Source organism: Tribolium castaneum, chromosome 1 (genome assembly GCF_031307605.1).
Source record: "Tribolium castaneum strain GA2 chromosome 1, icTriCast1.1, whole genome shotgun sequence".
Lineage (NCBI taxonomy): Eukaryota > Metazoa > Arthropoda > Insecta > Coleoptera > Tenebrionidae > Tribolium > Tribolium castaneum.
The window spans coordinates 30,578,288-30,591,580 of NC_087394.1; the positions used below are offsets into that span (position 1 = coordinate 30,578,288).

At 37.1% G+C, this 13,293-nt stretch overlaps 2 protein-coding genes across 6 annotated transcripts in view; both read right to left on the reverse strand.

Annotated features, from left to right (window-relative positions):
- The window catches only part of LOC663487 (uncharacterized protein), a 43,788-nt gene that overhangs the window by 29,858 nt on the left and 637 nt on the right, over positions 1-13,293 (reverse strand). The gene's annotated exons all lie outside the window — the stretch shown is intronic.
- The window catches only part of Dap160 (Dynamin associated protein 160), a 25,349-nt gene continuing 12,056 nt past the window's right edge, over positions 1-13,293 (reverse strand). For 3 of the 5 annotated variants that reach the window (XM_015977786.2, XM_064354988.1, XM_008192725.3), the window contains 10 exons: positions 3,326-3,599; positions 3,101-3,274; positions 1,952-2,211; positions 1,666-1,903; positions 1,418-1,617; positions 1,237-1,368; positions 964-1,189; positions 661-753; positions 368-592; positions 1-321 (listed from right to left, as the gene is read on the reverse strand). In XM_015977786.2, coding sequence (XP_015833272.1) covers positions 173-321; positions 368-592; positions 661-753; positions 964-1,189; positions 1,237-1,368; positions 1,418-1,617; positions 1,666-1,903; positions 1,952-2,211; positions 3,101-3,274; positions 3,326-3,599 — 1,971 coding nt within the window. In that variant the 3' untranslated portion in view covers positions 1-172. Of the gene's footprint in view, positions 322-367; positions 593-660; positions 861-963; positions 1,190-1,236; positions 1,369-1,417; positions 1,618-1,665; positions 1,904-1,951; positions 2,212-3,100; positions 3,275-3,325; positions 3,600-13,293 lie in introns of those variants that run through there. The other 2 variants (XM_008192726.3, XM_015977788.2) reach the window with 2 other exon arrangements.

The window sequence follows — 13,293 nt, forward strand, 5'->3', positions numbered from 1 at the left end:
GGGCCTTTATACTACTAACGATTCCGTCATATAAAAAAGATACAGTAACAATAGAAAAATACAAAACGCATGTAGCATAAACATTTAAATTGTAAATTGTATAATTTGTATAAACAACAATATCAACTAGCGCTTTGATTGGGTGGAATTGCAAGTCCCGAATATCAACAATTCAAAAATCAAACAATTGTAAATCTAATTTGACAACAATTTCGCCCGATTCCACTTGGTGCAGAATCAGTTTTTTTGTGATTGGACCATTGGTGTTTTGCGTCTCGCGTAAAATATCAATTATCTTTAATTCGGCGCGCCCCAAAAATTCTACAACACAAAATTTGATCCAACCCAACTATGACTAACAACTTACCATCAGGGCAGTATAAATTCAGACCATAGACCGTAAAGGTAATCACTTCCGTCTCGAGGTTCCTCAGCTGAAACTGCATGCTGTAATTCCACACGATCGTCGGAACTTGCGGTGCACTGTTCTGAGGAACATTTCCGTTGATTATTTGATCCTTTGATAGATCAGTTTGTTGCCTCTGGTCACCTAACGTGACCTTGCAATAGACGTTGTCAGTATGGGGCTTACCTGACCAACAATAGAAAATTTACAATTACACCTGTGCTAACAACCTCGGAAATAACATGCTTAAGTACCTTTTTTCTTCAAACTGTTAGTCTTTCTACTTCTAGAGCAAATTTCTCTACCCCTAATAACCGTAATCTTAAGCCAAACTCCGTCACTATGGACTGAAAACATGCATAAAAATTATGTTGTTGCTTACCGGACGAAACAAAACGTTTCCCCTTTTGGACAAGGACAAGAAGGCGGCCGCAAGATTTCCCCAAGTGCGGCTCTGCACACAAACACACCATTGAACACAAAATAAATACGTTGAAGCGTAAACAATTATGCACACTTAAAAGCTACGATTAAAAATAATACGAATTAAACCTTACTCGTTTTAGGCCTAGTTTGCGAAAGACTGTCCACTTTATTATAAACCTCCTTGCACTTTTCGATGCGTTTTACCCACAAGTTGCATTCATTCACTGTAGGCGCCAACAAACTTAAAGTATACTTATTTTTATTGTCTTGTATTTTGATAACTCTATTGGAGTCGGTTCCTTGTTCTACATGGTCGGTGCTCTCTCGACTAAACGAAAGATCTTGTATTAAAATAGGCTAAAAAGGATTTTTAATCTTGTAACTTGCAATAAATGGCACCTTACTTGTTTGTACATTTTATAACTTATATTACTATTTCTTTGGAATGTGAATTGAGTCCCCAAACTTTTACTGGGTTGAATCAACAGGAAAAAATCATTGAATAAAAAACCGATCAACTCTTTGCCACTTTTCACCTAAAAAACAAACCAAGGTACTGTAAGTGACCGAATTTTTTGACCCTACTTTGCTTAAAACTCCAAAGTGAATCAACTTCCTTGGTCCGAGTTTATTGGTTTCACTGTTAAAAACTATATTCAAGTCATTTTGGACGCATCTCTGCAGCCAATCGTATCGTTCCTGATTTTCCTTCAGCTTCACATTTTCGTTTATATCATTTAGGAACTTTTCGGCGTTTCTTAAAGCTTCTTGAAGCGACTCATAATCTAAAAAATCGCAACTTTAACACCATCCTTCAACGAAAATATTATTACCGGGGTGATCTTCGGCCGTATTTTCGATAATTTTACTTATAAGCAGAGGATATCTCGTGATCCTTTGCATGGGTTTTATTAAAAACGACGAAAGTGGCATCCCTTTCGTCGCAACGTTATTTTGACACTTTCTCATTAAATCACGAAAGGCTGTCGAGGTTTCTGTTAGTTTTTGCAAAAGAGCGGCACTGTCTAGCTGCTTGCCGCAGAAAACTTCATACACTTGCATATTTTGCAACTTTACGAAATCATTAGCAGTGACAAAAACTCGAAATTATTTACTTACATGTTTACTTATCACCGGCCCTAAAATGTCGCTCCCAGAGCTCGTCCAGTCGTATAAATCGGACAAAAATCTGCGATTGCACTGTAAAATAGCTTGCCAGTTTAGGAAAATTTTCTCTACTTCGTCCCTTCCAATCACGCCGCTTTTTTTCATCGGTAATTCAAACACTTCATGGACTGTTGTCATGTCGTCTACGTAAACTTTCTCCGTTTGGATGAATTCCCGAATTGAATCTTGACGTTTTTTATTCACCACAGTGGCTGAAGAAATTTACTAATTGTAATAGGAGATAAAAACCGGGGATTGACTAAACAAGAAAGTAACTCTGGGCGTGGCATATTATATTTAATGTTGCGATACATTTACACAACTTGAAATTACTGAGTATTTTAAAACTTCCTTTTTCAATTACATAACAATGAGACAAATAAGTTGTGTTATTATTAGGTATCAGAGAGCGCGGAAGAAAATTGTGACTGGACTGTCACTGAAGCGTAAAATAAATTTTTTAGAGGATAATCCAACTGTTTCCGTGCTGAAGGAAGCGCCCTACATTTGTAATTCAACAATTATCATAAAGGCAAATTTTTCTTAAACGAGATAAAGATTCAAGACAAGTGTAGTTTAGTGGGGTGGTTGTTGATAAAATATGTAGAAATAAAATTCTTATTGCTAAATAAATATTTAAAAGATCTTACCAATAAAACAACACCCACCCTACCAAACTCACTGAAAAGTTAAAAATAAATACAAATCAATAAAAAATAAATGAGCAAAAATCTAAATCACATAATGAGAAATTGAGACAATAAAGGATCACATCGTTTTAACAAATGAGTGTTGACACAACTGTAACAGTGCCGTGCAGTTGATCGACTTTTAAACTTAACATACTTAACAAAACAACGTCAACTTATCTTGTTAAAACATGGAGCGCAATGAAGTTATCTAGCTTTTAAATACACATACAATCTGAGTATAACTTATGTACCACTATGATAAATTCTATTTTTCCTATTAATTCCGACTATTTCAGCTTCTTATGGTAGGATGGGTGCTGTTAAGTTCCTACAAAACAACAAAACCGTGAATTTCTATCGGTGATCGATGAAATGAAAGCGCACGCAGCATGCGATGAATTTTACTTACATTGCTGCTGCAAGGGGGTCACATAGTTGCTCGGGAAGAGCCCTGAGACCCCGTTCAGCTCCCCACGCCACCAGGCCTCCTCTTCTCTAGCCGTTACACTAATGATATCATCTTTGGCGAAGCTGAGTTCGTCCGGATTTCCAGCAGTGTAGGGGAATAAGGCTATTACTTTATCTAAAACACGGACAATTACCACTTTGGAGCGTTTCTAAACCGCATTTGTACCTAAAACGACTTCTTGTTGCATTCGCGTGGTTGAAACTGGAGTCGTTCGGCCACTAGCTCGTCCGCTGCTGTTTAGAACCTTAACGTAACTGGCAGGAAACCATCCGACTTGTCTCTTACGCCCTTTGGCTTGCAACTCGCCTTCCCACCAGCCTGAATCGGTCTTTTTGCGGATCATTATGAGCTGACCGCGCGCCAAAGACAACTGCTCCGCACTTGTGGCCTGGTAGGGGGCGATAACGGAGGCTATTTCCGGCTTCTTGCCTTTGAGAGTCTACAAAATTTATATATTTTTTTAACAGGCAAACCCTTTAAAACAATATACTCGAGAGTATTCACGTAAAAGTTTACCAGAACAGAACTGATATGTTTTTTAATTTTTTAATTTTAGATTTTTAATCTGTTTTCTGTTAATATTTCGCTTGACTTTGTACCTGAAGATGAATTAATTCCAAAAGCGCTAGTGCAAATAAACTGCGATTATATTTGAAAGGGTAGCTTAAAGTTTCTTCATTTATTCCTTTAAAGTTTTTTCATTTTATTTTTAATGACACGAATTTTTTCTTCATATTTATACATATTCTTGCTAAGACCTTCATTTTTTTCAGGCGCTTTGAACGTAAGTTTTTTTTATAAAAGAATAAATCAATCCGGTTTTTAACCCGTTTAGACTCGGTTACAAATAAACTACGCATAAATAAATAGATATATAGTTATTAGTTTAACTTTTAGTTAAAAGGACGTTAAAGGTAAGGTAAATAAATGCATTTTGTAACCAATAAAAAAATTACGTCTTTTTACAATATCCCTATTCATTTGTGCGTAGATTATTTAAAACAAGATAAGAACTGGTCTCTGAGGTAATGTGACGGGCCAAATTGGCCCTCCTTAATTAACGCGGGTCACGACCCTCCCGGGGTACCAACGGAAAAGGAACAGACAGGCAATGTAACATTTATGAACACGTGCGAGATTACTAAAAATCACGGGAAATTAAAACAAAGCCCAACAAAATAAGTACGCAAAGTCAAACGTCTGGGGCACATCCAGGCCAAGTAAATTGAATGGTAGATAACTAAAATGCATTAAAATGCACCCTCCAAAAGTTAAAAACAATACCGAATAAAAATCCGTCTGGGGCACGAGAAAGGAAGCACAGGGCAACACCAACAGGAAATTCACCAACTTACTTAACCTCGGGGTTGACCAAATTTACAATCAATAAGGGTTGAGTAGGGGACCGAAGTAACGAGTAAAATTAAAACAAAAATCAAATCAGTCTTACGCCGAGTTTTTTCGAAGTAAGAAGTACCGAGCGGTTGCGGTATTGCCTTACCGTTCTCAAAAGATCCTACGGTGATCAACTGTTTTAAGTGACAATTGTGTTGTATTGTGAAAAAAAAAAAGCCCTAAGTGCCCTGATTTTGGAATTATTTCATCGAGGCAACTTCGCATGATGCATTGTGAGTTTTGGTCAATTTGAATTCTCTTTACTCCGAGCATGGATCGTTATCAGCTCTTTCGTATTTTGGTTTATGCTTTGTCGGACTTTGTTGTGATATTTTTCCATGTTTATGAGACAGAACAGACTCAGTATTAATTACCAGTCAGGAAAATATACGGTGAACACTAGCGGGTGGTTTGCGAAACAATAGATGTTAAAGATAGGTAAACTGTTTCTTTTCTCGAGGTGGCCAGAGTTTCTCACGTTGTTCGACATGGACCTTGTTGTAAAAATTATCATAAGTACCTGCCGAACGTTTTGGGGTTGTAAATTACGTAACAAAGGCGGCGGACGCTACCTGTTTATTTGAACGATTCGAACGCCGTTGCGAATGATAAATGAACGAAACTTTGTTGGATTTTTAAAGACTAAATAAACGTTAAGTACTATAATTGTTAGAACTAGAAGTAAATTAGGGTTACATGTGGTATTCGGTAAATTCATGTACTCAATTCGGTGACGGGTATTTGGTGAATCAATCCAGGACCGGTTCCATAAGAGATGGCGATTCCCAATAGATTTAGTATTTGTCTCCTTAATGCAAGCATACTTATTACTTTTTGTACTTTTCAAATATGTTAATTAAACTATTTATTAATGAGTACGTCTTTAATGTGTCTGCCTCAATCTTTCCCAAATAATTGTTTCCGCAACATAGCCGGAAGACCTACCTCAAATAAATGTTTTTCGCTCTGGTGGCGGCTACCACTCGGCCCCGAATTATTAAACTTAATCATAGTTTAATTACCCGCCACAGACGAAATGGCGCAGTCAGTAGGATTCACAGTTATGTTTGGGAGAATTTGTCAAAAATATAGAAAATTCTTACATGAAAAATTTAGTGGAAAAAGAAATAATTGAAAAACTAGGTCACAGCACGTTTGTCGTCAAAAGTTTAAAAATAAGCAAGGAGATCAGAGGTTGTGTCGAATCTTAGATAAGAGAGTGATGAGTATTTATTTCATTTGGCACTTTGGAAACTCGGTATTAATGCGTTATCATTATCACTATCACGCCGAATTTTTTATCAAAGGTTCTTTTATAAAATAATTGTGGCTTAATTGCATCTTTATTTTGAAAAACGGCTGTTTATAAAAATAAAAGAAAACTTGGGTATGGAAAATAAAGTGAATAATTCGTATTTTTTTTTTTAAGTTAGTTAAAAAAAAAAAAAAAAAAAACAAGGGTTCCATTTCAATAATTTGACAATTAATAATAGATTAAGTTAGGTTCAGATCATAAATTAAAAACCTAGCCATGTAGACTCTAAATTTCTCCATTGTAAAAGATCTATTTTTGAGATAAGATAATTAGTTGCAGGATGGATTACTAAATCATACACAAGTAAAGTGTTCTAATTATTTACTAAAATAAAAAAATAAAAATATAACATATATATATATATATATATATATATATATATATATATATATATATATCAATATAAACAATTATTGTGGAGTACGATTCCTCACAAATAATATGATCAGGCCATCAAAGTCATAATCCACGCCAACGGCCAGATCTCCTTCAACAAAAAAATCCAAGAAGGCCTGGCTTGGTGGGAGTGATGCTGGCCACCAGCGGATGTGTATTCGGGTTACAAAGTCAAAGGTCCCCGCAGGGATTCTACTTAGAATATTGTCGACCGTGTTATCGGCCAATCCGGCATAATTATGAACCAAATTCATATCATAGTCCCCGTAGTAACCGGCGGGTTGTGCTAGAACAATAGGGAGAAACATTAATAAAAAAAAAAAAAAAAAAAAAAAATAAAATAAATATATAGTTATAAATTAAATAATGAGTAACAAAAATTTTGTGATAACATAAAAACAAAATTTTTTTAAATGAAAACATTTTTTTTTGAAAGGACTGACAATAAAGTGTTCAAATTGCAAGGACTAAGATTTCTAATAATATTGACTTTTGGTAATGTAAAAGACACTCGACCGAATCAATACCAAAATGTAAAGTTCAATGTAGAATTACTAGGCAATCAAAATTTGGTTAAAGTTAGCAATGGGGTCCTGGCACATTTAAAATTTGAACAGGGGCAACAAAGGTTCTACTTATAAAAGAGTAATAAAATATGGGTACTTACTAGAAGACATGTTTGTAACGATGGGTAAAACACAAATGAAATCACAGTCTTGCGAAAATTCCAAGTTAGGTCTAAAATTTTCAATAGAGGGGTGAAAGATTCCGAACAACCAATCAGCCAAAAGATGACTTCTAAAAGATAACATTCGAAATCGTTTAGTGGGGGCAAGAACGTTAGGGGATGGGTAAAGCCCCAACGACGAGAGTCAACTAATAATAAAATAATAATATAATTAAATGCAAATAGCACAAAAACCAATGTGTTACCATTTGTATTTATCGTTGGTATTAAACAATAGGGTAATTGCACTAGTAATAATATGTACCAGAGACACATAGTCCAAAGACGGAATCGCAAATTGTCAATGCATCCCCGAGAGCTATTTAAAAGTATAGTAATTGCACACTTATGCCTTAGTCCAAGTAATAAAAGACAGCTTATTAATTAATCCGCAGGGAAATGTGGCCGTATATAACTTAATAAGAACAGCAACACTTCCAAATTAACACCATTTTACAAGGAAGTCGAAGAAACTTTTGTAGAATTAGTAAAAGAAATTCAAATAACTTTTGCTGCAAAAAATGGTCAAATAGCAACGAATGATAATGACTTACGTTGAGTAGGGATTCAGGAAAAGTAACATAACACGTGTGACAAATCAAATTTGCAAATACACTGGTACGATACAACACAAAATGTTGACAAATCAAAAAAAAAAAAAATTTTTTAAATAAATAAATAAAATAATTAAATAAATAAATAAATTATTATTTCAGTGAAAGAAAAAAAAAACGGGCAGTCACGTTAGGTAATGTGGAAGAAGGTCAGTACAACAAGAATTAATAATTAAGGGTAGTAATGAAAAGTTCAAATTGCGTGAGGATAGTAATGAAAAATTTAAATTTCATAACAATGGTCAAGAGAACATGTCAATAACGGAAGAACGGCGCGAGAAAAGAGCAATTTAAAATATCAATTGTAAATTAGTAAACACAAAATCAGCATAAAGTACAAAGGTCAATTGAAATCGAAACCAAATTGCAACGAGGGAAAAGCAAAAAGAAAATAATTTCGAATCAGTTTTTACAAAAGAAAACAAGGAAACGAATAACGCGTGCCGTTTCCTTGCCTGTAGGTACCGTAAATTAGACGGCACAGGTAGTCATTCATAAACGGGTGAGCAAGACAGGACGATTTGCTAAGGCGACTAAACAAGGAGAAGAAATTCTTCAACGGTCAAGTAAGAAAAGACCCCTACTGCGAGAACATCAGGTCAAAAGAGGGTGCATCGCGCGTAAATAAAAATTATTCAATATTAATTGAAAAACACTTCGTCACCAAAGCGGTTCATTTTTCGATAATCAAGAATTAGGATGCCTGACAATCCACCACCACCACCACCACCACCAGGAAACCAACTAAGGAATGCACTAGGGTTATCAACTGCTGCGACGCAATTAATACCTAATTATTCGGGTGAAGACTCGGTACGGACGTTTTTGAGCTATGTCGAAGATGTCTCGGAGCTGGAGGGATGGAACGAGGTGCAAAAAGTCAAAGTGGCACGTCTTAAATTGCAAGGACCCGCTCGGAGATTAGTTGAATGGAATGAGGAATTGAAAAGTCCCGCTTGCACTTGGATTCAATTAAAAAATGCATTGATTCAAAGATTTGAGAAAAAGGTGATGCCTGTAGAACAACTCCATCGGTTCCGCTCATGTACTCAACGGGAAGGGGAATCGGTGACCGAATTTGCAGAAAGATTGCAAATGTTAGGAGCTGCAACTATGAAGAAAACAGCTGATCCGAATCGAAATGAGTGGATTAGGGCACAACTTCTAGAGGAATGTTTAGTACAATTCTTAGAGGGATTGAACACAGCAATTCAGTACAAAGTAATGTCATCCGCTCCAAGGACGTTCGAAGAAGCCGTGGAAATCGCACTGCGAGAGGAACAAATTGCCACCAGGTTACGAAGAAAAACTCTACAGAGAGCAATCGACGCCGAAGAAAGCAAATTCCAGGACACACAGGAAAACATCCAACCCAGACAACAACGACAATTTGCAAACACATCAAAATTTAACAGCAATCAACAATCAGAAAATTTTAAATGTTGGGGTTGTGGTCAAAAAGGACATACGCGCGCGAATTGCAAAAATTGTTTCGAATGCGGTAAATCCGGTCACATGCAGCGCGACTGTTTTATATTCAAGCGTAAACAGGCGGGTCAAAGAACCCAGGGTGGGCCTCAAAACAAGGCAAATTTAAACGGGAACAGGGCTGTCTCCAAGAATTGGGGGGCAGCCCGCAATTAAATTTAACAAAAACAAGTACAACGTCCCAAAACCTCGTTTGTCACATTATGTTAAGTTCAAAATTCAATTCAATTTCATTAAACATCGAGGGAACCATCGTAAAAGCATTAATCGACACCGGCTCGGACATATCATTGGTTAAATACTCGGAATTAAACAGCAACCAAAGACAGCGAATTACGGAGAGCGACTTAATCTTGCGGGATGTTCAAGGGACAACAATTAAGAATATCGGAAAAGTGAAATTAACTGTTAAAATTGGGAAAATGAAGAGAGCAATTCATCAGTTTATAGCAGTAGGCGACGGAATGAGATTTCGCGGAACATTGTTACTCGGACTAGACTTTTTACATAGATTCGAGGTTTTCATTTGTTGGTCTGAAAAGACAGTGAAGTTACTGAATCAGGAAATCCAATTGGAGACGGAAGAAGATGAAATAAGATTAATCGAAAAGGAAGATGCATCAAAGAAAATTGAGGCGTCACACCTGCAGGTAGTTCAAATAGAAGAGAAAGAAAAAAGCCTGATCACTAATGAGAGTGAAGGACAAGGAGACTTCCCAGGGGAAGTGAAACAACCAGATGAAGGAAAGCATCCTCAGAGTCATACGGGCCCTAAGGCAGGGAGAATTGACCCGAAGGAGACCTTCATGGAAGGAAGTTGTAATAGTGATGACGGAGAGCATTCTCAGAGTCATACGGACCCTACGGCAGGGGGAATTGGCCCGCAGAATACCGTCATCAGCTCGCAGGAGATGAATAAAAACAGAAAAGAGGAAAAACAATGCGTATACGTAGAAGATGGGAGAAAAAAAAGAAATGAGAAAAGAAACGGAAGGAGGTGGTACCACCAAAGCGGATAACGAGGTTATCGAGGGAACAGAGGTGTGGAACGCGAAATACGTAACCGACCCAACATGTGAATCTTTTGCCAATAAGGGCCCAAAATTGGAAAAGGATGAACAGGGTCTAACAGATCGAAAGATCTTTTGTCAAGATAATAAGGACAACGCGATAAAAGACCAACAAAAGAGGAGAGAAGATAGAACAACAAAAGTAAAACTGAGCGAAGAATTGCAGATCCCGGCAAGATGTAGAGCAATTTGTGCTGGAAAAATAGAATAACATGTTCAAGGAGATATCTTATTGAGACATACCAGCATCAACATCAAGGATTATTAACAGCAAGAACAATTAGTTACAATCAAGAAACAATTTTCGCACAAATTATGAATGTGTCCAATCAACCTATTAAAATGCAAAAAGGGGAAGTAATAGGAATAGCTCAAGTGATAGAAACAACAGCAAAGAAAATCGAACAAGACCATCAAGTAAGAAGCGTCCAAGCGGAGCCTGCAGAATTAGAGAAACTATTAACAATTATTAATTATCCCAAGCAAGACCCAAACATGTGCAAAGAATTTGAAAAATTAATCAAGGAATATTATAATATATTTCGAGCACCAGATCAAAGATTAACGTGCACAACGGAAGTGAATCATCGGTTAATTACCGAAAATGTGCCACCTATATCAAAACGACCGTATTGTGTCCCGTTTCATCGAAAGGAAATCTTGGATAAGGAAATTCAAACGTTACTAGACAATGACATCATACAAGAAAGTTCATCACCTTGGTCAGCACCAGTAATCTTATTAGAAAAGAAAAGGCATCCCGGAGAAGATCCAGAGTTTCGACTCTGCATAGATTATCGTGAATTAAACAAAATTACCAAACCGGACTTTTTCCCATTACCAATACTTCAAGAAACAATTGATCAATTATCAGGAGCGTCGTTATTTTCGATCATGGACATGGCCAGTGGATACTTTCAAGTGGAATTACACCCGGATGATAGAGAAATAAGTGCCTTTAGTACACCAACAGGACACTACGAATTTAAAAGGATGGCCATGGGACTTAGAAACGCACCAAGCACGTGGCAACGACTCATGTATTCAGTTTTCTCTGGACTCGTAGGTTTAGAATGTTTGGTCTACCTGGATGACGTCATCGTATTCAGTTCATCAAACTACAAAGAACATCTGGAAAGACTGAAAAGTGTTTTTGATAGATTGAGGCAAGCAAATCTCAAGCTAAAGCCAACCAAATGTAATTTCTTGATGAGAGAAGCCAAATATTTAGGCCACATAATTTCATCAGAAGGAGTAAAAACCGATCCAGAAAAAACTAAGATAGTAGAATCATACCCAGTGCCGAAGAATCCAAAAGGGGTCAGAGCCTTCTTAGGATTGTGTGGATTTTACAGAAGATTCATACCAAACTTCGCAACAATCGTGAAACCCTTAATCCAGTTAACTAAGAAGGATATTAAATATCATTGGGGAAAAGAACAGGAAACAGCATTCAAAACATTGAAACAAGCACTCGTGACACCACCAATCTTAAAGTATCCAGACTTTAGACGACCATTCATTGTGGCCACGGACGCCTCTGGAATTGCAATAAGTGCTATACTATCACAAAAATATGAAATTGAGCATCCAATTTGCTATGCTAGCCGATGTCTTAAGGACCCAGAAACGAGATATAGTACGATTGAAAGAGAAGCATTAGCCATCGTCTGGGCTGTAAAGTACTTCCGCTGTTATCTAGTAGGCACAAAGTTCATCATTATCACCGACCATAGGCCCCTTAAGTACCTATTAACAATCAAAGAACCAAGTTCAAGATTGGCGAGATGGGCTATGACATTAGCCGAATTCGATTTTGAAGTGCAATATAGACCTGGAAAACACCACCATGTGGACGCCTTCACACGATTGGATTACCTGGAAGAAACAGAGAATGAAGTTCGTGTACTTCAAACCGAATGTACACCTATCATCTATGAACTTGAAGAAATCCAGAAGGCTCAAGAGGAAGACGAAGAAGTATTAACATTACAACAAAAAGAAGGATTTTATAAAGCACCAAATGGACTAAGCTATAAAGAAAGAAATCGAGAAGAACGTCAAGATAAATTGATAGTTCCTAAGAAAATGCAGAGGAAGATAATACAATTGTACCACGACACCCCATTCATGGCGCATGGAGGTAGAAAGAAAACCACCGAATTAATCCAGAAAGAATTCTACTGGAAGGGGATGACTCAAGACATTAGAAAATACTGTGAGGGATGTCACTCGTGTAACATCAGAAAAACACACCCACATCCATCAGCAGAAATGCAGACAATGCCAGTTCCACCGTGTACTTTCGGGTTAGTGTCGATGGATATAGTAGGCCCACTTAATTTAACAACCAACGGAAACAAATATATTTTAACTTGTATGGATTACTTAACGCGATACCCAGAATGCATCGCACTACCAGATATGAAGACGGAAACAATAGCTCGAGCTTTCGTAAACAATGTAATCCTTCGCCACGGAACACCAAGAATACTCTTAACGGATTGCGGAGCACAATTTCTATCAGATGTATTCACAGAAATCTGCCAAAAATTGAACATCGAAAAAATACAAACAAGTCCTTACCGCCCATCAACAAATGGAGTAATAGAAAGGATGCATCATGTACTCAAGACCATGATCTCGCATTATGTCACTGAAGAGAATAGCAATTGGGATGAGATGCTACCATACGTACTGATGGCATATCGAAACAGAACACATGAAGCAACCAACGAGTCTCCATTTTTCCTCATGTATGGACGAGATATGGAATTACCATTCCACTCTATCTTGAAACCAGATAGAGTTAGGTACAATATTGATATCCATTATCCCACAGAACTGATGGCAAGATTAAATAAAGCATTACAACAAGCATCGAAAACATTAGAAGACACCAACATCAAAAGAGGAGAGCGAGCAAACCAAAAACGAAAGTTTAGGGAATTTCAAATAGGAGATCGCGTTTACCTCTATACCCCAGCGATAAAAGGAAACAAGTTAGCTTCAAAATTTTATCCTAAGTGGAGCGGACCCTACAGAATTGTAACACAAACAGGACCAGTAAATTTCAAAATCAAAGAAATCGGAACCACGAAGGAACTCTTAGTACACACGGATCGATT